The sequence below is a fragment of the Dermacentor variabilis genome, chromosome 9, assembly GCF_050947875.1.
Source record: "Dermacentor variabilis isolate Ectoservices chromosome 9, ASM5094787v1, whole genome shotgun sequence".
Classification (NCBI taxonomy): Eukaryota; Metazoa; Arthropoda; class Arachnida; order Ixodida; family Ixodidae; genus Dermacentor; species Dermacentor variabilis.
The window spans coordinates 17,153,006-17,180,919 of NC_134576.1; the positions used below are offsets into that span (position 1 = coordinate 17,153,006).

Consider the following 27,914-nt stretch of genomic DNA (forward strand, 5'->3'; position numbering starts at 1 on the left):
CCCTTAACGCCTACACGTCACTGTGACGCGGTGAGTATTCACGGTTTTGCGATGTCGCGTGACTGACGGGCGAAGTGGGCGCAGCCCAAAATCTTTTGACCAACAGCAGAGGGCTAATAGACGTCGAATAAGGAACTATTTTTTGTGCGTTCTAATTATGCATAATCAGTGTGCACACGTCATATCAGATAATGAGCTATGGGATTGTCGTGACGTCGCATGGGAGACCGACGAAATTGGGGGTGGGCCAAAAACTTTTCGCGCATTGTGGCGAGCTGATTGCAGAATTTCACAGCCAGACTTCCACAGCCCCCAGCCAGAATGCATCCTTCCCTTCCCCTCTCTTTGCTACAAGTATAAATTGTGGCTTCAATAAACACCAGGGGTTCACGGTTTTGTTGACACTCGATCATGGTTCACGGTTTTGTTGACACTCTATCGTGTCCTTCAGCTCTTTCGACCGAACCACGACCGACGCGCCAGTGTTACGCTCAAGAAGAAGAACCGGGAGAGAAAGGCCGAAATGTTAGCTATTCATAAACCGGCTAGCTACTCTTTGCGGAGAATGAAAAATGAAAGAAAGCCACAAACATAAACAAGGACAGAGAAAATGCCGTCGTATTGATTGTTTCTACCATTCCGGTGGTTTAGTATTGATCGCCGCATCTCACTCGAGGCCCACTTCCGACATCACCTCATTCTATTCATTATTAGTTCGCGAGAGGCACAAAAATGTTGCCGACTTTCGCCGTGCTGTCACCTGTGACAGAACAGCCATCTCGTCTACTCTGCTCCTTCATGCGCGCGTCATCCTGGCCACGACGGTAGATCTCGGCCGAGCTCCTGCACGCACAGCTGGCTCGACGTGTCGGCCCTGTAGCAGCCGCAGAGGAAGGAAGGCTCGCGCACATGCATATGTCTTCCCTAACCTGATTGCGGTAAAGTGAGCCTTAATTTCTATTGTTTCCATTTTGTGTGTAAACATTTAGCAGTAGCTGAATGCGAGAAAACAAAAGGTCTTGTAGCACATGTGCCCTTCCTGCTTTCGTAGCTCACCTTGCTGAAGACGTCATGATGTGTTCATTTACCAATATGGATTTCATCAGTTACCGTGTCACCCGCTTCTCCAGATGCTGCGTCATTCGGCGACCGCCCGCAGATTGAATCCTCCCGGCTACATTATGTCTGTGTTCAGCGTGGACTGCACAACGTTGTCTTTCGGCGTCACACTGATCCCGATGCCGGCAGCTGGTCTGCTCGTCATGCCGCTGATATTCTACATGCTTGTCCGACGGGTAGGCATAGAAGCCGCCATGGCTTGTGCCGTGTGGCTTCTACTCACCACCGCAGCACTCGGATTCCTCCTCGCAAGACTTCGTGCTGTCGAGGTACGCTTTCTGTAGAACATTTGTCAGTATGATACCTGATATTCATTTCATTCATTTATTTTCATCTTAAACACTCGAAGACATTACATAAGGGAGAGCTTTAATCCTTGCAAACAACGTTAGAACAAATGTACAGAGCAGTAAAGAAACTAAAATATACAAAAACGAGCCAGGAACAATCGTGAAAAAAGGAGAGAATCCTGTTGGAGTAAGGGTGGGTAGGATCGGTAATTAGGCATTGTGGTTTTTTAACATTTCGGGGAACAATTTACGGTCAGTGCATGATAAAATATCTTCTGGGAGAGTGCTCCAATGGGTTATTTCGTCAGGGAACAATGAAGTGTTGATGGCAGATGATTGGGTGATATTATGTGCTGTGGGACGATGGTGGCTTAAGCGGGAGGGTGTACGTAAATGCGGAATTAACAGCTAATTCCTGGAGTGTGGATGGTAATAAAAGTTGTGAAGCAAGCAAAGACCAAAGATGATACGTATAGAAGCAAGTGATGGTATTTGAAGTGTACGTGATAGTGCGGTTATGCTAGTTTCTCGAAAGTAATTGGAAGTTATGAACCGGGCAGTGCGATTTTGTATTGCTTCTATGCCATAGGTGAGATAGGATTGGGAAGGGTGCCAAATAGATTACGCATATTCTAACAGCGGACGTATGAATGTTATATATGCTAGTTTGTATTTTTATTTCTGGTGATTCGGTTTTCAGGTTACGCTTTAAATATCGAAGGGTACAGTCGCCCACAATATATTGCGGGTTGCGCGAGCGCGTGGCGAAACGACCCCCCTCCCTTGCTAGCTGGGCGCCCCGGGTGTCGAGACCGACGCCTGCACGAATCTGCGTCCCTCTGAGACTGGAAGCGTGCATCTTTCCGCGCTTCCTCCTTGCGCGTCGGCGATATTCGAATGTAGCCACGAGGTGCCCCTCTTGTGATTGGTGCTGTGGCGGCTTCGAGGGGCAAAAGTGTGTGAAGCGTGTTTAGAAGCGTGAGGAATGCATCATGTAACCGCACAAAAACAAGGGACAAAGAAGGAACACACAGGACAGGTGCGGAACTTCAACTAAGGTTTACTCCGGGAAATCTCCCATTTATACAAGTATCGTAATCACACTTGCTAATCATCAAACAGCCATCACGTGACGTTGGCATGCGGGCGTGAGTGCCGCAAATTTGCTCGTAAATATTCGAACTCTTTATCGCTCAAAGACACTGAAGAACTGCTTACGCAGCTGCCGGATTGCATTTTTATACAGTAAGCTTCAAAGATTTCTCGGCTCATTTGTGACGTAAACATCTTCAAGGCTTTGGTGCCGCGGAACCTGGGCGTGCAATTACGACAGTGGCGACAATGGTCAGCCAGTTTGCCACCCCCCGCCAATCCTTCTACTCCTGCGCGGTGCTCCTGCAGTCTGACGTTTAGGCACCGTCCCGTCTACCCTATGTAGCTATTGCCACAAGAGAGGGGTATCTGGTGCACTACCCCTATTCTGCATGGGACGAACCTGTCGACGTGCTTGATATGCCATTCATTTCTTTTGTTCTTACCCTGCACCATGCTGCACATGCCGGCCAGTTATTTGGGCGCCGTGAAAACCACCGGTACTTCACATTTTTCGGCCACCTTTTTGAGGCGGTGGGAGGTTTGGTGGTAGTACGGGATGGCAACAGGTCTACGACGTTGCGGCTCTACGCTTGGGCGGAGCTCTGATGGGCCCCGTGCTTCCTTGGCAAGGGTTTCTAGCACCGAGGTGACCATGTCATTCTGAAATCCTGCGCTGTGCAGTCTTTGCAACTGTAAGAACACGCTATGTCGCATTTCATGCTGGGAGGACTTATCAAGAGCAGCACGCAGGCAGTTTTTTGCAATTCCCCTTTTTACGAGCTTCGAATGAGCTGACTGGTAGTTTAAAATACATTTTTTTGATCGAGGCTGATACCTGCAGCACGCATGGGTTCCAACAATAATAATGAAAATGTCCAGGAACTGCACGCTTCCATGTGTAGGCAACTAAAAGGTGAAATTCAACCCAAACGAGCTTTCTCAGAAAATTTCAAGAACACGCTCTACTGCAGATGAGCCGCCTCCCTCTCCAACCCCTTTCAAAAAAATTGCATAATCGTCAACATATCTAAAAATCTTAGCCGAGTAGGCTGTGTCAATGCGTTCAGCAATTCGCTTGTCACAATACGATAATAATATGTCACTTAATAATGGGGCAATACATGAACCAATGCACTCTCCGCGCTTTTGGACGAAGTTCTTTCCTTCGGAATTAACGATGGTGGATGCCAGATAAAAATGAATAATTTCTAAAAAGTCGTCCACACTTACACCACATGCGTTCTGAAAGGCCACAGGGCCGTAGTCATCAATGGAATCTCTAATGGCGCATAGCAATATATCTTGTGGAATGGAAGAAAACAGGTCAATCACATCAATGGAAAACGAAAACAACGGTTCCCTCGAGCCTTCATGATCACGAAGAAATGCGATAAGCTCCTCAGAATTCCTTATCATGAACGGCTCCTCAAATCTGAGCAAGCGCAAGTGTTTCTGCAGAAACTTAGAGACCGTCCCCTGCCACGTGTCACGTTCCGATACGATGGCTCGGAAAGGAATGCCTTCTTTATGCGTTTTCGCGGAGAAGAAAATGCTAAGCGCTCCGCTCTTCGCACCCTTGATACCCAAACCAAGATTTTTCAGGTTACACCTATCACACAGACCCAACGCTAGCTTTTTTAGCTTAGCGGCAGTGCACGTCTTGATGGAAAAATTTTTTGCGACAGCCTGCCTCGCTTTCTGACGAAATAAAGAATTTGGTAAAACCATGAAACTGCCTTCTTTATCAGAAATCATTAAAGCCAGATCGTTCTGCTTGAGGTACTCGACAGTTCGCTTGACATCTCGCTGCTCTTGATAAGTCCTGCCAGCATGAAATGCGACATAGCGTGTTCTTACAGTTGCAAAGACTGCACAGCGCAGGATTTCAGCATGATATGGTCACCTCGGTGCTAGAAACCCTTGCCAAGGAAGCGCGGGGCCCATCAGAGCTCCGCCCAAGCGTAGAGCCGCAACGTCGTAGACCTGTTGCCATCCCGTACTACCACCAAATCTCCCACCGCCTCAAAAAGGTGGCCGAAAAATGTGAAGTACCGGTGGTTTTCACGGCGCCCAAAAAACTGGCCGGCATGTGCAGCATGGTGCAGGGTAAGAACAAAAGAAATGAATGTCATATCAAGCACGTCGACAGGTTCGTCCCATGCAGAATAGGGGTAGTGCACCAGATACCCCTCTCTTGTGGCAATAGCTACATAGGGCAGACGGGACGGTGCCTAAACGTCAGACTGCAGGAGCACCGCGCAGGAGTAGAAGGATTGGCGGGGGGTGGCAAACTGGCTGACCATTGTCGCCACTGTCGTAATTGCACGCCCAGGTTCCGCGACACCAAAGTCTTGAAGATGTTTACGTCATAAATGAGCCGAGAAATCTTTGAAGCTTACTGTATAAAAATGCAATCCGGCAGCTGCGTAAGCAGCTCTTCAGTGTCTTTGAGCGATAAAGAGTTCGAATATTTACGAGCAAATTTGCGGCACTCACGCCCGCATGCCAACGTCACGTGATGGCTGTTTCATGATTAGCAAGTGTGGTTACGATACTTGTATAAATGTGAGATTTCCCGTAGTAAACCTTAGTTGTAGTTCCGCGCCTGTCCTGTGTGTTCCTTCTTTGTCCCTTGTTTTTGTGCGGTTACATGATGCATTCCAATAACGACCACCAACTAGCCCGCTTATCCCTGTTAAATAGAAGCGTGAGCTTGCGCGCGTTGCTGTGGCCGCCTTTTGTCGAGTCACGAGCACTGACGCATCGGGCCAGGTGGCGAACGTAACAATTCATTTTTTTTTTCGGCGCCGCTCCTTTTCGAGGCCAATCTTCACTATTTCTTTCTCTTTACGAACGCGGCGTTCTCCCGCAGAAGAGCGTGGAAGGAAAGGTGCTCTATAGAAGGAGACAGGCAAGACGAAAATGAACGCTTGATTTCCGATGTACAAACGAAGTTTCGCCCGTTGAAGCCGCCACAGCGCCAAGCGCAAGAGGAGCACCTCGTGGCGGCATTTGGATATCGCCGGCGCGCAAGGAGAAAGCGCGGAGACATGCACGCTTGCAGTCTCGGATGGACGCGCACGCGTGCGGATGTCGGTCTCGGCACCAGGGGTGCCCAGCTAGCAGGATAGGAGGGTCGTTTCGCCACGCGCTCGCGGAACCCACAATATTTTGTGGGCGAGTGTACGTGAAGCACAAGAACTGATGGTGTCATATGGTTGACCATGATAGTGTCGATGTCATGTGAACGCCGAAGTATTTGCAAGACGGCCCATGATTGATATGAGCTGAATTATGCAGGTTTGACTGGTTAAGCTGTGGTTGGGGGTGAATAACACACCCTTACATTTAGTAAGGTTAAGCGGGATGAACAATTTCTCGCACCTATACTGCGCTGGAATCGAGATACTGTTGTAGTGCCGTGATGTCGTTCGAGCCTTTGATAGGCGAATATATGCCACAGTCGTCCGCAAAAAGACGCAATTTATTCTTAATGTTAGCAGGTAAGTCACTGATGTAGATGAGAAAAAGAAGAGGCTATAAACCAGTACCTTCTGACACACCCGATGTTAGGCTGCTAAGGAACGAATTATGGTTATTTGTAGAGGTCAACTGCGTACGCCCTTTTAAGATGTGTTCAAGCCAGTAAAGCAAACTATTTGGGTTTCCGATAGATACGAGTTTTCGAAGCAGGTGATTGGGGCGAACGCGGTCGAATGCTTTCGAGTAATCTAAGAAAATGGCATCGATCAATGTCATGGGGGAACTCAGCTAGTTGGGTCTAGCATGAAAATAGCTTTCTGAAGATGTGCTGGTGAGGGTAAAAGAAGTTGATAGATTCTAGGTGAACCACTAGGCTGGATGAGATTATATGTTCTTGTAGTTTGGAAGGAATGCTGGTCAGAGAAACTGGGCGATAATTTATAGCGCGAGAGGAGTCGCCAGTCTTGAAGATTCGTTCGACATGGGCCGTTTTCCAGTCGTCGGGCAAGTTATCTGTCTTTAAGGATTGCGTAAATATTAGGTATTGGCGGCGAGCTCGACTACTGGAAAATCTGGCGCCACCGTCGACGTGACATGGCGTGAGGGATCAGTGGACACAGCAGCCACGTCGGCTGCTTCGGAAGCGCCGAAGCGAGCTGAAAACGAAAGATTAAAGTGCCACCTGCGCCGCGGTTCTGATTAAGTGGTGAGACTTTACCGCCTTGGGTGTCTGCTTGACAACATTTTAAAGTGCTATAATAAGTAGTGGCTGCCTTTGGAGGCGTGCAGCACGGTAGGCTACTGCTCGGTGCCGCAGTGCCGGATGCACGCAACGTAGCCCGGTGTCAGCCTTGTTCACACGTAGCCACAGGGTAAGGACGTGCGTGAAGCTTCGCTGGCGAAACTTAGAACCGGCAGACAGCCATCGGCTACAACTCGGCTGTGCGGCAAGCACAAACGGAAGGAACATTTCTGCTACGGCGCCGGGACTACGCGATGTTCGGTGAGCAGCAGAGAACGCGCACTGAGACGCTCACCCACGCCCGCTGCCCCGCTAATATGTCCTGACGGCTTTGGCTGTGAACTTGTTGATGCTAGACACTGGCAAGTTCACTAGAACGGAAAGGTAGCGGTAAGACGCACATTTAAAAAAGGCACGGCATATGGTCATGTTTGTGTTATGAATTATTGCACTGGATTACGAAAATCAAGCAGAGGGAAATCGCACGCTTACACGACCGATAAACATACAGTGCGGCGTAACTTGAGAAATAATATTGAAATGTCCAAGAATTTAGAAGACAAAAAAAAGATTGAATCGTCGTGGCGGCACATCACAGTCGCCGTAGCTAGGCGTCAAAGTCTCTATAACAGAATTATTTTTAATAGTTCTGATAGCGTCCGCGCAACAATTGTTGCTAGTGAACTGTCAAATTCTCATATGCTGCGGCCTTAATCTCACAGCATGGTGCGAAAACGCGCTCACAGCGAAAGGAAAACATTGTGCGCGGACCTGCATGCAGACGCGCAGTCGGTCGCTGCGAACCCGTGCGATCGCTGGATTGAGGCTCCATTCTGTTATGCCCCAGTTGGTTATACAGACAGCCCACTATAAGAACATATTTCACATAGTTTATTCTCATCATTTGCCTACCTTTCACGCAAGAAGCCGGTTCGGGAGACTCCATCGCAATGACCGCGCGCAATGGCGTTCACGCACTGTACGTATTCGGTAAAGAGATAGCGTCTGTAATCGATTCTGTGCTTTCAGTTTGCCCAAGGTTATTATATCGACAGTCAAAAACTTCCCTCGTTTTGAGAGTACCTGCATAAATGTCCAGGAGGGCTGCCGCGTGGTGTTTTTATTGAGCGCCGTAAGCGAAGCCTATGAGCGGCGTGTCGCGTGATCCGTCATACTGCGCAAGTGAGGCGCTTCCGACAGATGGCGACTCCGCGACTCCTCGCCGCGAATAGTACCTGGCTAGATAGGTTACTGGTGCTAACAAATATTTTGGCGTTAATACCATCACGACCCGCTCAGGTGGTTAGTTTTAGTGAATTGAGCCTACGTATGACATTAGTGTTGATCTTGATGTCTGGCCCTAATTTTACTGAAAGCGGTGGTATTGGTTTAATGGGAACGTCATTAGTGTTGGATAAAACTGAGGTGCACTAGTCATTGAGAGCTGACGCGCATTTCTCAGAGTTAATGCGGTTACCATTCGAATATGTTTGTTCAATCTGTGTAGCATGTGTCTTTACTGAAAGTAAGCGCCAAAATTTATTGGCATTTTATCGTAGAATAGTCAGAAAGACATGATTAAAGAAGTTATCTTTGGCTATCGTCAGCTCCTAAATATATTGGTTAGCCTACAGTTCGTATTTTACTCATGTTTCTGAGTTATTTGTAAGTTTGACTTTTCTGTAAAGCCTTTTCTTTATAGTAAGGAGAGCATTGAGGCGCTTATTAAGCCATTGATTTTTATAGTCATATTTCACGACAACTTTAGGTACGTATTTAGCTCCTGAGCAACACATTCTTATAAAGCTCTTAGTTCCTATCAACAGTTCTTGTTAAGTTTGCCTGCTGAAAATCATTTTTAAAAATTTGCCGTTCGTTATTTACGGCGTCAAAGTCTGCCCTTTTGTAATCTTTTATTATTTTAGATGTAGTTGAGTTTTTCATACGCGGTATTGTTATGCAGATATATGGATGAGGTTATGATCGCTAAAACAGGGTAATGTGGTAACGCTCTTTCAGCTATCAGTGCAAGATTTGAGCATGAGGTCAAGTGTCATGAAGTGTCAAGTTATCCGCTCTTGTAGGACATGATATCACTTGATGCAGGTTGAAGTCTGGAATAAGATCGATAAATTCCTTAGCTTCAGATAACGGTGACCTTTTAGTTACAGAAAGCAGAGGCCAGTTAATGTTAGGTGAGGTTAACACAATAGTATTTCAAATTTATAACACATTTAAAGAAGTATTTTTTACTGTTAAGCGAAGAATGCCTAAAGACATAATGAAACTGTTAAACTACACGCGCACCGAACAGCTTGCCTAAATGCATGTGAAAAAAAGAACATTCGCTAAATGGGGAATTATTGCAATAAGGGTACATTATAGACAACGAGAAGAGTGTTCACACTCACCAACATTTTATTATAAGAAATAGAAATACATACAAAAAAGGTGAATGCAGGGAATTTGCTATGACAAGCTATTGCATGCAGTTTGGACTTTGCGCTGCAAGTAATGGCAAAATCGAGGAAGTTGTAATGCAGAACACTCCTCAAATGGAAACGGTAAAATAAAACACTCATAGATAAGTAAAAACAGAGAGCATGCGGCCATGACATACATTCCTGACATTCGATATTTAAACCAAATGTAAAAAAGGAAACTATCAAACTTCACGAATGCAGTGCTACATCCTGTGTTCCTCCTGTGTTCCTTCCGTAACTTCCTTTCTGTCTTACAGCGAGTGAGCCTGCAAAAGCGTGACGAGCGACTAAAGCACTTGCTCGAGCTCCTAAACTCCATTCGCACCGTGAAGATGTACGCATGGGAGCGAAACCACGCCAAGGTCCTGCATGCACTCAGGTCGGAGGAGCTGAGCTGCGTTCTCAAGGTAGACATCATCAGCGGAGTACTCGAGGCATTCACTGGCGCTGCCGGTTCACTGGTAGGTTCAACTGGCTCAGGAGAGGCTGATACATTACAAAACTACAGAAACACTACTGTTTATCCGAGATTTCACTCGAAAGCATTATTATACTCTGCCTTTCAAATAACCGACTGATATCCGCGTTTCAGACATTATTATAGCCAGTTTCCTTTCCAAATACGGGGATTTCTATCACAGAACATAAAAGAGAAGGATGGGGGCTAACCCAGAGGCCCGATTTTTATTCGTCATATCATCAGAAGCCAACAAACACTGACACCAAACCACATAGGGGAAGTGCCTAGGAGCCTAATAAATAAAATAAAAAAAAGATAAATAATGCAAATGAAAGTGGATGAAAGAACAACTTGCCGCAGGTGGGGAACGATCCCACAACCTTGGCACTACGCGTGCGATGCTCTAACAATTGAGCTACCTCGGTGCCATTTGCCCGTCCACTTTCATGGGTATTTATGTTTGCTAGTAGAACCCTGGGAGTGTTAGCCAGCGCTACCACTCACAAACCTTGGGGGCGGATGCGCAACATCATTTCTGTCTCAAGCGCCACGAGAACGCGACCTTTTTGGTTGAAGGCAACCGGTAAATAAGCCCACACATGCTATCTGAAGGCATCAATGCTGCCGGATTCGACACCTTCGTTGTGTAATAAACGAGGAGAAAGTCGGTTAACCAGGGGGCCAAATTTATTAGTAATATCTTAAGAAGCCAATTAACACTGATACCAAGGACATAATAGGGAAATTTATTTGTGCTTAATAAATCAAATAAAGAAACGATTTATTAATTGAAATTAATTGAGGCATGCGGAGACGTTCTCTTCCAAAACAAGTGCGGCACAAGTGTAGACAGGTTTCTCGACTTGCTTATGCTCTACCTGCACTCCATGGTGCTCCAGCTCGCAAGGAAGATGTTCCTAGAAAACGAAGGAGTGTGCATTGCTCATGCCTTGCACCTGTACTGAGTGGCCTATTGCGAGCCCGCTGCGACCGCGACGTCGAAAGGAGCCTCCCAACGGCCCACGCCAAGAAGGTGCTCAGATACGTCGAGGATTACCTCATCTTCATTGAGGCGACTGAAGACGACCTTGCTTCAATGGTACAACTCGTCTACAAAAGTTTTGTAGAGAATATAAATGGTCTCACGCTCACAAAGGAGCTACCGGAGGACAGCACCTTGCGCATCCTGTGCTTTGTACTATTGTTCAAGAAAGAACATGTATGCTCGAGGTATGCACCTCACTAAGAAAAAAGTCGCTTGCCTTTTTTGTCGGCTCACTCAAGGTCAGTGAAGAGGGGAATCGTGAAGGCCGTTTTCCGTAATGCACTGCAAAAATCATGCTTACACGAGATTGAAATAGCCTTTGAAGGCCAGGTACAGCGGCATTTGCTTGCTGGTTTTGCAGGAGCGTCGTCCTGTTGCAGCTAGTGTAAAACATGTTAGCGGAAATGCACCAAGAAAAAAGAAGATACGCAAAACCGAAATCAATCATTCGAAGACGGCTGCCATTCCCTGTGTGCACGGGGTGTCCCACAGATTGAAAAAGGCCGCGGGAAGGGCGGGTGTTTCGGTTGTTTTTGGAGAAGGCTGTACACCTTACGCAAAAGGGTCAACCAAGACACAAAAAATGCTGACAAGAAGCATCAGGAGCCCCTCGCCAGATGCATCACAGGAGTCGTTTACAAAGTACCCTTGAAGTGTAGGCGCTCCTACGTAGGAAAAACAGGACGCTGCCTCAATGATCGCCTCCGGGAGCGCGCCATCAACATAAAGCAAAATTACAGCAGCAATCTTGATCTGCATTGCAGGTAGTGTGAATGCATCCCCTATTTTATAAAAGTCACTGTCATCCAAAATCACGCTGACCAGCGCACGTGTGAAATTATCGAAGCACTTGCCATCATCCAACGTGGTCCGTCATGCATTAGTTCGCCGTCCATCCAGTTATTAGACAAGAAAATCACGTATCTGCAAATTTAACCCACCCACATGCAATCTCAAGCCATTCTTTTCGTGTTTTCATATCATTGATGTCTTTACTATTACGTCTCTGCCTATTTATTCTGCTCTTGCGCAATACGCACACTTGTTAGAAGTCAGTGCCTGTCGTCGTGTGCCTCTTTTCTGTGTCCCGTTATTACCGCTGTTCGCGAAAAAATGTGTTCTTACTAACAAGCCCGGCATTCTGATGTATCTATATACGTCACTCCATCAGCAAAAACATAACTCAGTTGTCAGTTCAACGTTTGTAGCATCAGTTTGGCACATTTTTGTGTCGTTTTCTTTCCTGCACTGCTGCCTTCGTATTTGAACATCAGGTGGCAACAATTAATCTGAAGTCTTCCACTGTGGCGTGCTTCATGATCATATCGTTGTTTTGGCCCGTAAAGCCTCAGAATTTATTCCATATAAATATATACGCCTGACCTATAGCTCAAGTGCAGATCAAAAGAAAACGCTGTCTATTTCTTTCTTTCTTTCTTTCTTTATTGATTTATTTAAGACAACGAACAGATTGTCTTAGGGGAAACGGCTAAAGGGAAACATTTGCCTGACTAGGCCGTGCCACCCGTACATTGGCAACAAAATGGCAGTGGCAGGCTTTCAGGAGGTCACACATGAAATAAATGTACTACTCATTTTCCAAGACTTGAGTGCACAATTCGTGTAAGAAGAAAGAAAAAAGGTTAAAGTTTATAAAGTTTTCTAATCACTTGAAGCACAACAACAACATGAAGAAAAAAACAGGTACGAAATGTTCCATACCTGTAGCTGAAAGGTTAAAGCTTACACAGTTTTCTAAAAACAACAAGAAAAAAAACATGTACGAAATTTTCTATACCTGTAGTTCAACATTTCTATTAGTCTTCGGATAGTGACAATTCTTTTACCGTTTTCTTAAAGCTTTGCTTTGAAATTCCAGAATTTAGCAGGTCCAATACCAAGGGGTAGTCGTTTAGAAGGTTAGGAAGGTGAACTGCTAGTTTTTGATCTCCGTATTTTGTTCTGCAACGTGGTTTTCCTATCAGAGTTTTCTGAGGTTATAGCTTGTCATTCTGCCATGGTATTTACTTTGGAGGGAACATTTGTCTTCCCAGAATTGCCGTGAAATTTCGAGGAATAATTTGTAAGTGTGAAGTTTTGATGCTGTTAATATTTTATATTTGTTATAGTATGGTTTAGTGGTATCAGTACGTTCTAAGTTACCTATCACGCGCAGTGCGCGGTTTTGGAGTGTTTGAATTGATCTTAAGTTAGTTTGTGTAGTGGTTGACCAAACTAGAAAACAATAAGGTAATCGAGAATGTATAAGCGCACTGTAAATATTGCGCTTCACATTTACCGATAGCAAATATCGCAACCTGTTTAGCACACCGACAGCACGAGCAATTTTTTTTCTAATAACGTCTACGTGCGGTGACCAGGACATATTTTCATGGAATTCCTAGAAATCTGGCTGTTGGTGCCTATTCGAGGTTGACCTTCGGAAATCGGAGCGTTAGCTGAGGGTGGATTATTGTCCCTATTGATTTAAACACTAGATACTTAGTTTTAGTTATGTTTAATTGGAGTTTATTCGCATTTATCCACAAGCTTAGTTGCTGCAACCAGATGTTAGCTTGCTCAAACAGATTTCCTATTTCCCTTCCTGAGAAGAACACGTTAGTATCATCCGCGTATAATATAATTTGGAACAGCCTTGAATATTGACTATATTATTAATATAGAGTAAAAATAAAACAGGCCCCAACATGGATCCTAGCGGTACGCCGTACTTAATGTGCTGAATTTCGGAACTAACTCCATTTATTGCTGTGTACTGTGTTGTAGAGGTGAGATAGCTTTTTATTGAGGATAATGCGACACCACGAATTCCATAAAGAGGTAGCTTTCTCAAAAGCACGTCATGTTGCACGCAATCGAAGGCCTTCCTAAAATCTAGAAAGATACCTAGAGTTGACATTCGGTTTTCTATGTTGTCAAGGATTTGTTCTTTTATTTCAAGTAAAGCGGTTTCTGAAGATGTAGTCTTACAGAAACCATATTGCTCCTGAGCTATTATTTTATACGTGTTTAGAAACACGCAAAATCTTCTATTAATTACATGTTCAGCAATTTTCGCGAAGACAGAAAGAACGTATACTGGCCTGTAGTTATTCATGTCGTTAACTGGGCCACCTTTATGAATGACAGTCACCCGGGCTAGCTTCATCTTATCTGGAAACACACCGTTAGAAAGAATTAAATTACAGATATGTGCACGATAAATGCGTTTCGTGTCATCTTTGCACTGGTTACTGGGCATACATACTCCCCCTCCAGCTTTACTACCGGATAGGCATGATGAATAATGTATGTTGTTGGCGCACTCCTAATATGCCCGTAAGCGTCATGTTTTGCGCGTGTCCTTTTTGATTTCTTTAAAATCATTTCAAGGACGGGGTGGGTGGTCTCTTTGTTATGACTTAGTTATAGCTGGCTCATACTTGCCCGGAATTTTGAAGTCCCTTATTCTGACAATAGGCATGGAAGACAGACTATCGCTGAACAATCCCTAATTTATTGTGTGCAGAAGAGGCAAACAAGAAGAAGATGAGCTCAGGAGACCAGAAAGATGCGTCAAGTGGTTGTCACCAAACTGGAATAAGTACAAATAAGTCCAATAAGTTCATATATAAATAATGCGTCATCCTTCTTTGCTTTGGGCTGTAAAAACAAGGAAGAAATAAAATCTCTTTGCGTTTTGCAGAATCGGTGTGGCTGTTGTGTGGCCCAGTTTATGCGAGTACTGCAGAACGCACGACAATTTCACACGCTGCTCTATCGTCCACTTACCGCAAAGGAAGGATTCCGCGAAGAGGGAGCACTGCAGCCACGGAAGGAGATGCACCGTCGAAGAGCCGCCAAGTGCGCGCGCTCGCTCGGAACGAAAGGGAAGACGGTTAGAGCTGATTGGGAAGCGTTCGGTTAACGTAGGTGAGAGTGAGATCATACGTGTCTTTCAGGAACCTATCCCCGTGCATGTTGTAGATTGCGCCATTGTTTTGAAAAGTCCTGTGTCCCTCACGAAAAGTTTGTTGCTCTTGGTTGATATGGTATGAACCCGATGTATGCATGCGTGGTTGGTTGGTTTGTGACTCTTTGAGCAAATGAGAGTTTGAAGAATCACATTTGGGTACTGTGAGGGAGAGCGGTAGTTTGGTCAGACACCTACGCGTTTGAAAAGAGCGTCTCTTTTAAGAACAAAGGCTTCACGTGGCCACTCGAGGCATCGAGGGGCTCTGACTTCGGACCAAAAACACTTTCCCTCCTTAACTAGTGTCCAGGCTAGCAAAGAAAAAATGGAAAGGAGATTAACTATATAATACCACAATATTGTTTTGTTTAGGACCGCGAACAGGTTGAGATGACTCAGTATTATATTAGCACTTGCATGACATCTTCGATGAGAGAGAATTTCGGTAAAATACTATGAAGATAATAATAATAATAATGATAATAATAATAATCTTTATTACAAATAATCAAATTGTACATATAATTTGCTAGGTCTGCCGAAGCCTTCTGTGGGCTTGTATGGCAGAAACCTGGCAGTCAGGGCAATGCATTATGTACCTTATTACAGACAAACTAAATGTCAAACTAAAAAAAATAAGAAAGAACATATCGCAGGTTTTTCAGGTAAATATGCCCAGTAAACAACACTTAATGTTCAAATGAAAACACGTAGCACTCAACAACCATTAGAATTGAGTAAAGGCACAATATGTAAACAAAGTTACAACCTATCGAGAACGAAAAAAGTAAAAAAATCGTGAAAACAGCGGAAACAGTCTGACATTCATTTTGGTAAAGATCACACTACAACAAAAGAGACTTTATACATGTGTAAACTGCTCTATCACTGTCTTGAGGGCCTTTTTTAATCCCGACAAAGTTGTCTGATCCAGTACAGCACTGGGAAGGTTATTAAACAAGTGGGGGATGTAGCACCTTCTTTGACCTTTTCCATAACGATTTCTTGTCCGAGGAACTGCATATCTGGGATGACTACGCAAAGCAACACTTTTATGGACAGGTTCTCGGAAAGCATTGCTCCAGAAATAACGCATCACAATTGTTGAACGAAAGAGAGACTCGAAATCGGGCACTTCTAAATCTCGAAATAAGTTATGTGTGGTTTGGTTGTACGCAACACTTTTTAGTTTGCTTTTTCATAGGTTGTCAATTTTATGTTTCCAAAATCCGCTGCAATTAAAAAAACAGGCAATGCCGTACCTTATATGCGAGTAGCCTAAAGCATGCACCACCACTTTTTTAATCTTGGTAGGTGCATAACTCCTTATACGCTAAAGGACACACGCAACATTACGTAATCGCGCACAAAGTCGAGCCGTTTGAATATTCCATGATAAGTCAGTCTCAAAGTATACTCCAAGGTACTTGACACTATCCGCATATTGTACTGGGGCACAAACACAGTCTAAGCAATCAGAACCGTGAAGGAAAACATGTTGACTTGTTACAAGAGCCTTTAACGGATTTCTAAAACATACTAATCGAGTTTTCTTAGCACTGACTTTTATACGTTTTTTTTTAAACCAGTTCATGACATTTTTTATGTCGCTTTGAAGTGAAGCGACAGCTGCTTCGTACTGCATGTGTTTAGATACAAGCAACGTATCATCTGCATACAGGAAAATTGTACATGAAGTTGTTACCTGTGACAAGTCACAAACGTACAAATTAAAAAGAAGCGGAGACAAAACGGAACTCTGTGGAACCCCTGCGTTAAGAAACCGCAAAGAACTCTTTGGGTCGTCAATACGTACGATCTGGGAGCGATTTAACAGGTAGTTATGTATAAATGCATGGAAATGCGCCCGAAAACCGTAATTATGTAGTTTAGCACATAGAATACTGTGGCTTACCGAATCGAAAGCCTTTGATATATGTTAAAGAAGCCCACAGGCTACCCGGTTAAGTTCCTATGTTTGATATAGAAGATCCGACAGTTCTTCAAAAAGCGCATGCGTGCTTACCAGACATGAAGCCATACTGGGAAGGTGATAAGATGGTATGTTTTAAAACGAACCCCTCAATCACTTCAAGCACGTGTCTTTCCTACAGTTGTGCTAAGAAAGGAGGAACAGAGATGGGGCGATAGTTCCCTGGCTTCGAAGCATCTCCGCTTTTAAATATCGGTATCACACGTGCTCTTTTTAGTGCGTCTGCTATTATGCAAGTATCAAGGATTCTATTAAAGATGAAAAGAAGCGGATCAGCCAGAACTCTGACATTGAGACATATGTCTTCTGCTGTTATGCCATCAAGTCCGACAGCACGGCTTTTTCTAGGTCGATACAACAATCGATACAAGTCTTCCTTATTTATTGGTGGAAGAAATGCCGAATATAGTATTTAACTAAGACCACCATTGAGACCAACAGGATCATTGGGTCCATCATTATCAGCGCAAACCGAAGAAAAGAAATCATTCAAGCTGTCCGCCAGATTTTGATTGATAGATCCAAAATTTTTTTGTTATCGGGTCCAAATACGTACCTGGATAAAAGCCTCTAAGCTCATTTACCACGGACCACATTTTAGCGGGTTTATAATGCGAGGAAAAAAATTTATTACGATAGTAGTTCCTCTTAGAGCAGCGTATCAGTAATGTAACTTTGTTCCAGGCTTCTCGATAGACATTTTAGTGTTTCGTCATCAGGGTGCTGTCGACACCACTTCCACAAGTTTTCCTTTTCTTCGGTAGCTTTTATTATTACATTGCTGAGCCAGTATAGGAGTGGTCTTCGTTTTCGAACCAAGACTGTTTTTCTACATGCCTTCTTTAAATCGGAAATCACCGCTATAAAATTATTATATACACTGTTCGGACAGCTATTTCTTAGCATTGCGTTCCAGTTATAGTGGGAAACTAGTCGGTCGAAATTAAAGCAATAAAATATTTCAATATATTGGGATTTTTCACTTTGCGACTGCTGGGAACTTGGGAATGAAAGCTGGCATCCTATAAAATAGTGGTCGGCCAGCTTTTTCGTCACTCGGACGGAACTGATATTTGAAAAATCTATTGAACGGACCATCACGTGGTCAATACAGGAAGTCACAACACGAGACAAAAGAACCTCCTCTCGTGTAGCCTCGTTAATAACCGACTCAATGCCATAGTCAGCTAGGATGTTCAAGTAATTGGTAACTATGGCTTTCTCTGAGTTTAAAATGTCTATGTTAATGTCTCCAACGAGACAAACGTTCGAATTAGGAGGTAGACAACCGAGATATTGCTTTAGTTCATTAAAAAGTTTTTGCACATGTTCGGAGGGGGGAGGATAAATCGCAGCTAACAACAAAGCCACAATAGAATTTTCCAAGCGGAAGGCGAGACATTCCGCCCCCGTAAAAGTAAACGACGTAGTTGTAGTTACCCATTTAGACTTGATGAATACTGCTATTCCACCACCTCTCCTGGCCGTTCTCGTTAAAAAGTATTCTTGGTAATTCGGTAGATGAAACTGCGACAACATATCATCTTGAACATTTATCTCCGAGAGTACAAATGCATCCACTAAGGGCATGACGTCAACAACACCAACAAGACACTGATCCCAGTATTTTCTTATGCTTCTTATGTTTATGTGAACGCCTGAAAAAGAAGGCTTGCCACAATTTTCGAAAATAGATCCCAATGAAGCGAAGTCCAGGAGGGAAATATAGTTTATCGGCATGAGTTTAAAGCATTTTATCGATGTCTGTGACCGAGGCAATCCTGATAACAGGGCCTCCGTCTTTCTTTCGTGCAAAGATATTTGCATTCCTTACCCAGACAAACTTATAGCCGTTTTCTTTGCCTTTAGACCGAGTTTTCCAAAAAAGCTCCTTAGTAGCTTGGGTGAGGTTTTTATTGAGGTACATAGCAGGTACATTTTTTGTCTGTGCCAAGGCACGAAGTTTGCCGCGAGCAGCAAGCCAAATGTCCCGCAAAAATGGAGACGAGAATCTAATGAGCACGATAGACGTTTTATATTTTCTGACAGGTAAACGGTGGATCGCAACTCTGTCGCGGTGTTCAAAATCTAATATTTGTAGCTTCTGTGCGAGATCCGCGATAGCTGTTCGCAAGTTTTCTCCCGATGAAAACGGAAGCCCGTGTAGCTCAAGGTTCGATAATCTGTTATACTGCTCACAGCCATTAATATCAGCCCGCAACTGAACAATCTCAGTGGATTGGGTATTCACCGTTTCCGTCAGGGACACAACTTAAGTTTCTAGGCTTTTCAAGGCCGAATCAGACTTTTTTGTCTGTATCGCAACAGTGTCATAGGCCGAAGACAGAAACTGCACAGAATTTTGCAGCTCAACTACAGCCTCTTTCACTGATAGCACTTCATCTATTTTTGGTTTGAGAGCTAGGAGCTCGTCGTGCTTTTCTCGGTGAGGCAAAATAACAACCATCATGTCCTTAATGCCCCTTAGTTCGTCTCTGAAAGCATTTAATTCCTTTGCGAAAAATCCAGGATCATCAGTCACTGCAGTTACTTGAGGATTAGCGGCTGTCAATAAGCTGTTATCGCTTGCAGGTGTTCTGCATTGCTTACTTTTCCAGGCCTCTCTTTTTGCCACGCCCATTGACGCAAACGTATTTTCAGCCACACCCGAATAGTTTTTGCCAAGGTGATAGCCTAGTTTGCAATCCAAACAGTTAGGAATCTGCCATCACCTGGCAGCTTCTCCGAGCACGATTGACATTTGGTTCGGTCAGGCATGGTCACACACACGCACACAAATATTGACAAGGCTGAATATACTGTTCGCTAAATACCTATCACATCAGCACAATGTTCACCACAATAAAGCACAACATACTTATAGCATCAGCACAAGGTTCAACATAACTAGATAGCAGTCGGCAGCACTGGCAAACAACTGTGCTCTTAAAAATTAATGGCCCACCTGCCAAGACAAACGTGGCGATGAGTAATCTGTGACAGCTTCGCCACCGACTGCGGAGCACTGTTGATTCGGGAGCGCTTTTTATGGTCCGATCAGAGATCCAGGCGCCACGGTTCGGTGCGATGTGGAAGCTGGCAGCGGCCACTTTGGACAGCAGCTTAGCGGGCTATCAGAAACGTCGCCCAAACTTTCCAGCTGAATGCTCGCGTCATGTCTGGGACGAAGAATGGCGCAGCCGCAGAAGCTTGTTCCAGGTTAGTTCACAGCAACCAAAGCAGCACCTGCCGAGACAAACATGGCGATGAGTATTCGGTGACAGCTTCGCCACCGACTGCAACCATAATAATAATAAGAAGAAGAAGAAGAAGAAGAAGAAGAAGAATACTTTATTGCGTCAAGTATAAAGAATGTCCAAAAATCCGGCCCGCCAAAGCCTCATTGGGCTTCAGTGGCAGAGCCCGACAGGCAGCGGAACCGCGCAGATGTAGACACACGCATAAACGCACATTAAAAATTATGGAACATCAAATTAGTACACTGGCAAGAATAATAGACCCAAAGACCAAGCTACATAAAAAGATCACATCAGAATAAATAGCGAGGAAGAAAAAGCAATATGACATGACAATACTCAGATCAGTGCAAGAAATACTGCAGTAACCAGTGAAATCACAACATTTACTTGACAAGTGGTGGGGCATATGTGTAAGACGTCGTAAACCCACTATTAGTCTATCGCAGCATCTTTTCTATTTTATATTTAGTTTTTGCCCGATGAAGACTTGGAGGTAACCTGTTAAATTAAAAAGGAACGTAAGATCTCTTACTCGCTTTCCCTATCTTTTAAACCGCCGGGGAATAGAAAAAGGCTCCTTCGATCGAAGAGACCCTGTGGGAACATACGGAATCTTTTAGTCAATAAACCAAAAATGTTTCAGGACAATCTTTTCCATCAAAAGGCGATCAAAGCCAGGTAGGAGAAATGCCTAAAGAACATAAGAATTGCAGTGCAGGCCTAAATTATAGCCAATATTTTTTAACAAGGACCGTACGAGCGAATTGATCCTGTTTTTCCAACGAAATACACAGCGACCATAAATCGTGATGCCATAACGCAGTACGCTATAACCGAGAGCGTTTACGATAACTCTGCGTATTGAAAGCGGCATGTAGTACCTAATGTTGTAAAGCACACAAGAGACGGTTCGGAGCCTTTTACAAACTTGGGATAAGTGATCATTTCAAGAAAGAGCACTGTCAAAGTATACTCCTAGGTATTTCACTGTTGCCTTATAGCTCAGGGGTAGACATTGATATTGAGAGCAATCAGATCTGTGCTAGAACAACTGATGGTTTAAATCTAGCTTCTTCATCGGGCTGTGAAAGCATATAAGTTGAGTCTTAGAGCTGTTAACTTTGATTAGGTTGTGTGAGAACCAGTCCATAGCAATGGTTGCTGCAGCTTGAAGAGAAGAAAGGGAGTCAGAGTAGTTTGGCGGCTGGGATGCGAGGACAGTATCGTCAGCGTATTGATGCAGGCCTGCAGGCACAGCGTTTTTGAAAGGTCATTAAAGTAGACGTTAAATAACAGGGGACAAATTATGGAACCTTGAGGAACGCCAGCTTTTATTAGCAAAGAAGCACTCTTTGTCCGCCCAATCGAGACGTATTGCGTTCTCTGTTGTAAAAAATTTTCCAAAAGCGAAAGAAACACTCCACGGAAGCCTAACCTGGACAATTTACATAATAACACAGTGTCACAGACGCTTTCAAAAGCCTTGCTGACATCCAGAAACATTGCATACACCACTTCGTTAGATTCAAAAGATCGATTTAACATGCCAGAAAAGTCTCCCAAAAGCATTTCCGTCCCTTTACCTTGTACGAAACCATACTGACGTGGTGACAGGATTTTGTGCTTATCTAAGAAACTGGTCATTGTAAACAGCAGATGTTTTCGAATATTTGAGTCAAGCAGGGCAAGACTGAAATAGGACGATAATTCTCACATCTATTATGTGCACCACCTTTGTGAATTGGGTAGTAATAGCCGCTTTCATGTTCACCGAGATAATGCCACTTGAGATAATGCTGTCCAACAGCGATAGCAGCACGCCTTCAAGTATGTCGAACAAGGTTCGTAGATCATCAACTGAAATGTCTTCTATTCACATAGATATATTGCGCTTGAGGCCAAAAATAATGGAACTTAGCTCAACCTCACTTAGCAAAGGCAGGTGTGCTGATTCGATTGTGCTGTTCTTAAGAGTAGAAAATAAAGGATGCTGTTGCGCACTACCCGAAACTTGCCAGGGAAACTTGTTGAATTCATTAGCTGTGTTTTCTTCATTAGTGCCAAAATACGACACAAAATCTTTTCCATCATTGCCACACCTTTGACACCTCTTAGATTACTAATCAAAGAACACGTTTTTCTAATATTTGAGCCTGCATTCTTAAAGGGAAGCTGAAGAGTCTGTAGAATTCAATAAGACGCTCATATACGGATGCGGGAACCTTATAAACCATGTAGGCAAAATTCGTCTTTTTTTTTCAATTAGGAGCGACGTAATCGTTGGTTAAAATTGCGCTGTAGCTCCGCCACCGTCGAATGCCGCGCGCTGCTGCTGACGCTGACGATGCGAGCGGAGACCGGAAACCGCGGTGTTGTGACGTCAACACTGGTGTTCCGCTCCTTCGCAGTCTCCGTGACCGTGCCTGACCGTGCTTGTTTCTGCGTGCGTGCCATCGTAATCTGCTTCGATCGACCCTGCATTCCTTTCTTGGTGCGTCTGCGTGTATGTAGAGTGGTAGTATACGGCCAGCCCTGCAATTCGGCCTGCGCAGTGGCTGTATATGGCCACAGAATGAGAGAGGACTACTTGCCACTAGCAGGCTTTCTAAACGCAGCGCGAAAAGATCGGAGCAACGAACACAAAGACGGCACGAGTGCGGACTGACTGATGATAACTGGTGTTGGAAGGCCTTATGAATACACGAACTCGCCCAAACCTGGATTTTGATTTACTGCGAGCACGCTGAACGGAAGGTGCATGTTTATCTCCCGCCCTTGACGCAGGTTTCGTCGCAAAGCGCCGCGAATTTTCTATTTGCACGTGTGTTATAAAACAGCCTGCATCCAGCTACCATAACGCAGTGCAAATGTAGAGTTTTCATGTGCTGGAAAGCCGGCGCACGCCAGGACGCTACGCTCCCCCCTTCTCTCGCGCACAGCGAGAAACCGACCGTCTCACGTAGCCGACGGAATTCGCCGCCTTTACGACTTCGGTTACGAGTAGTGTGCGGATGGCGCACAGATGAAGGTCACTACACGTACTGCATGAACCGGGAAGCTTTTCACGCGTTTAAACCGTCTTTGTAGATTGCCGACAGCTTTGAACAGCGCACAAATGCCGACGATTGCATCCCCGCTTACGTTCCACGAGGAGGCATGCAGGAACACAACAGTATACGGTTGTTTGACCGGAAAAGAGCTCACTAGATCGGCGATAGATCGCCGAGATCACTAGATCGCTTTGCAAAAAACATACTCACCAAAGAGCATTTCCAACACGAGGATATCCCAAGACTTCGCTTTCGCTCGCGTCGAAAGCACTGCTCGCACCAGCATCGTTTGCTTCTTCGAGAGGCCGGCTCTTCACAATCGGCTCGTACATGTAGGGAGTAACGCCAAACTCCTCAGAAAAACGCAGTCTCTCTAAATTTTCCATTACCGTCGCAGAAAAAGAGCACCAAACTACCTGGCACCGCGCTTCATGTGTAGCGGCAGCGGTCGGTTCGGACGAACACTAGAGTTGACGTCACGAGGCGCCCGACCAATCACAGGCGGAAACGAGACGCGCGAGCTGGGCGTGTCCGCTGCTGCACTTTTCGTCGAAATAAAATATATTTGCGCTTACTTTCGCTCAATTTCGATACCATATTCGAATTCGGAGGGTTGAAAACCATTATGTACACATGTTCACTCATTTTTTCTGAAAAACCTTTCAGCTTCCCTTTAAACTTGTTGCGGACGTGTACTCGTTTAGCCTGACAAATCATTGCATTGACTTGATTTCTGGCAACCTTAAATTTGACCGCAGCAGGATAGATGCAGGTGCCGTTTAAGACTGGGCCCAGAGAAAATCTTTTTCCTTTATACATGATAGTATTTTGGAGGTCATCCATGAGTTTTCTTTATTGCGCTGTCTGATTTCAACCACGCGAGTAGCCGCTTTCCTAAACTCTTGTACTAGTTCAACCAGTTTATCATAAATGTCTATCGGGGACACTTTTTCCAAGAACACTTCCCAATCGTATTCCGATCGCAGCCTGTAGAAGATTTTGGGATCACAGATGGACATTTCTTTTTTACCGCGATCCGCTGTTAGAGGGTTTGATTTCCGGGCTAAAGAACACAAACAAAGTAGTGGTCTGACAGTTTTGCTTCGACAATAGCAGATTGTAGGGCGAAATTCGGAGCTCCTATATATATATGGTCGATGCAAGAGACGACCAGTTGGCCTGCCAGAAATTCTTCTCGCGTTGCTTTCTGGATAGTTGATTGCAGTCCCCATTTTGATAACCGGTCAATATAATCTGCGACCAGAGCCATAGAAGGGCGAAAGGTATCTATGTTAATATGGCCTATTAGACAGATATAGTCTTCATGCGAGTGAGCTGAGAGCGCGATGTCAAATTCGGCGAAAGGGTGCCTGCCATTGAAGCATGGGGGTCGATATACTGCAAAGAGTATCAAACAGAGAGCTGGCATGCTCATACGCAATACTACAACTTCTGCTTGCTGGAAGTCAAAATTTAGCTCTGTAATAGTCCAACTGTGACTCACAAAAACTGCGTGCCGCCCCATTTTTCTTGAAGGTCGCGTACATGAAATTGCTCGGTAACCCGGCATTGCGTACTGATTAAACATATCAGCTGAAATATTATTTTCCGTCAGTACAACTACATCAAACGTCAAACGAGAAGGTGAACTTAGGGCCATGAATTAATCCCATTGCTTTCGGATACTGCGGATATTACCGTGCGTTGCGCGAAATGCAAGTTGCTCGTCCCTTGTGAAAAATGTTGTTACTTCAGAAAACGTTGTACACGCAGGGAATTCAAGATTACTCATGCTTAGCAGATATTGTGCAGGTCAGACAATGCGGTTGACAGACTTCTTCTGATTTCTGGGCCAGAACTCTGCCGTTACGTGTCCAAACAAATTTGTACTGCTTTTCTTTTCCCTTAGACCTGGCCAATCGGAAAAGCTCCTTGTTTGTTCATGTCCAATTTTCATTGAAATACAATCTAGGATGAGACCCATCCGTAGGCAAATCGCGAAACATTGTCTATAGAGCGAGCCACTTTTCCTTAGAAGCTACGTCACACTTCTCCACAAGGATAGAGGGAGTCGAACTGCCATTGTTTGGCATTCGATGTATTGAAGCAATGGTATTCGCTTCAAACTCTGGATACGCTAATTTCTGAGCTAGATAATCCATGAAAGAAACCAAATTCTCCTTAGGGTTCGTTCAGAGGCTATGTATTTCAAAGTTGCATCGCCTGCTGTACTGTTCAAGATCATTAACTGCACACCTTGATTCATCCAGTAGCTCAGCTTGAGCATCAACAGTCTCAGAAAGTGATTCCACTCGGGCATGTAGCTGAGTTAAGTCTGTTTCGTTCGCTTCCAGGCTAGACATAACAGAGACACATTTCTTAGAAAGGAACTCAATTGACGTTTGAATTTCAGTACCAGTGTCAGCCATCTTTTCCACTGCTGCTTCAAATTGAAGTAGTTCCTCTACTTTAGTTGTGAGTGCTTCAGCCGTAACTCTCAGTTGGTCAAGCTTGCTGTTAACAGCGGAGCATTCATGACCAAAAGGAGCATCTCTATCATCTGAGTTGGAATGATTGCTTGTACTAGATTCCCATGATGGCCATGTCCAGGTTTCACGCTTAGCAGTCGACATTTTTGAAGACGCATTTTTCGTGATAGTAGAATAGTTCTTTCCAAAGTGGTAGCTACTTTTGCAACGAGAACAAGTCAAACACTTTCCGTCTACGGGTTTGGTGCAAGCACAGCATGTATCAGGCATTATTGCAGTCAGCGGCGAACAAAAATGCAATATAACTAGTTACAGCAATTGGCAAATTAAACTCACCTGCCAAGAGCGAAAAGCAGGGTTAGACAAAGAAGCGGATTGCCGCTGACTACAATGATGCCTGCGTGTTGAACGGTTTATATACCTGTTGACAGACACCACGTGATCCTCCGCCCGGCTTCTTGCATCCGGGCACTTTGGGCTTGTTGACTGCACGTGGATGATAACCGCCCAGGTGAACTCATGCGCTTCGAGGCAATCCGGATGGAATCGTCCGAGATCGCCGTGCGGGCGCAGCCACCGCTTTGAAGTTCGCAGCACACCTAATCGGCCTGCCAAGCGCGAAAAGCAAAAAATTAAAATTAAATAATGAGATTTAACTTGCCAAAACCACTTTCTGATTATGAGGCCCGCCGCAGTGGAGGACTCCGGAAATTTCGACCACCTGGGGTTTTTTAACATGCCCCTAAATTTAACTACACGGGCGTTTTCGCATTTCGCCCCCATCGAAATGCGGCCGCCATGGCCGGCATTCGATCCCGCGATCTCATGCTCAGCAGCCCAACACCATAGACACTGAGCAACCACGGCAGGTAAGAGCGAAAAGCAGGGTTAGACAAAGCGGATTGTCGCTGACTACGATGATGCCTGGGTGTTGAACGGTTTATATAGCTGTTGGCAGACACGAATGCACATTCTTCCACGAATGCGAATTTCCAGATCTCATTTTATCCGAAAGTGATCCGGGTGAACGATTTACTTTCTAGGTTCTTCATTCGTTATTTTTTACCGAATGTACCTCTTCAGAAGCGCCGCACTCTTTATCGTAGAACTTAAACGTTGTTGTAGATCTTATAGTAATTTGTTCGGTTCTTATATGTACGAACTTAAAGGGGTGCAGAAGTAGTACCATGGGATATGATGCATTTGAGCGTAAATCGCACGTTTTTCTACCTACTGTTCATAATGTTGCTTGTAAAGTTCTTCTCTGCAATGGTGAAAGCGCATTACGGTGACATTTTGTGAACTCTCGTAGGCCCATTTATTGGTATGTGAGTGTAATGAAAGCCATTATTAAGTTGTGTAGTTTTTCGTTTATTGGGCTCCCGCAGTGTATTCGTTTTTTGTCTATGATATGTCTTCCAGCTACTGAATATCTATAACATTTATGCAAGTTGCCACACTTTCCAATTGGCATTCCCAAAATAAAATATTTAGAATGTGTGTTTACGACAACACACTGATTCATTTGTATAGCATTTCTGCATCTCGCCGGCTGCATTCTGACTGTTCTCTCGTGCTGTACCTTTGCCTGACATGGAGTGGCAGTGTAGTGAATACAGCCATTGCGTGTCAGGCACACGGGCTGTGGCAGTAGATTTCTCTTCAGCGCATGGCAGTGCGACCACCACCTGCATGGTTCCAGACCTTAAAAGATGATTTCAGAAGCAAATCCACAAGCTACATTTAAAACCATCGGCTGAGCGGTTTCCGTGAAGCGTCAGTTTTGTACAACTTTTTGTAGAAGCTCTAGTCATACATGTTGACATGAAAACTTGCAAAGAGTTGTGACAAAAAGTTATCAATGCTGGCCCTCTCGTACGTATCACAATAATCTCGCTTGCTCTGCACTGTGTCAGTGCTTTGCAATGGCCGCAGCGATTCTGCAGAATGCGCGAGTTGGGCAACCAGCTACTGTTCCTGTGGATAACACTTGATGGATTGCCGGACTATGGACTTCAGTGTTACCAAGAACAATATATTAGGGCGAATGTGCCTTACCAGCATGTAGGTACGCTTTTGCAGCGCTTAGTTACCCTTACCTTGTGCTCACCATGGCTTATAAGCCATGGTGAGCACTCCCTCTGCGAACAGTGACAGCTTTTCCATGCATGAAGTGAACTATCCGAAACCATGTCGCTTCTAACATTTCCTATGCGGTCTGCAGTTAACTGAGGATCGAAGAAAGGAAGACAGGAAGCGCCTTCTCTTGTCTTCGTTCCTTCTTAGTATGCTGTCACTGTTGACGCTTCCATCTTTTGAAAGCTATGCAGCAACTAGCCCCTCAACGTGTTTTACTGGAAGAAAGCCCAGTCTGCCTTGGATGAAAGCCATTTTAAAGAAATGTTAACGCAGAAACAACGATATTTCTATGG

General features: G+C 44.6%; 1 protein-coding gene across 1 annotated transcript in view; it reads left to right on the top strand.

Annotated features, from left to right (window-relative positions):
* The first annotated feature begins 1,141 nt into the window (after window positions 1-1,141).
* Window positions 1,142-27,914, top strand: part of LOC142558262 (ATP-binding cassette sub-family C member 3-like) — a 215,525-nt gene continuing 188,752 nt past the window's right edge. Inside the window, exons 1-2 of the mRNA XM_075670419.1 lie at window positions 1,142-1,388; window positions 9,470-9,673. Coding sequence (XP_075526534.1) covers window positions 1,182-1,388; window positions 9,470-9,673 — 411 coding nt within the window. The 5' untranslated portion in view covers window positions 1,142-1,181. The remainder of the gene's footprint in view (window positions 1,389-9,469; window positions 9,674-27,914) is intronic.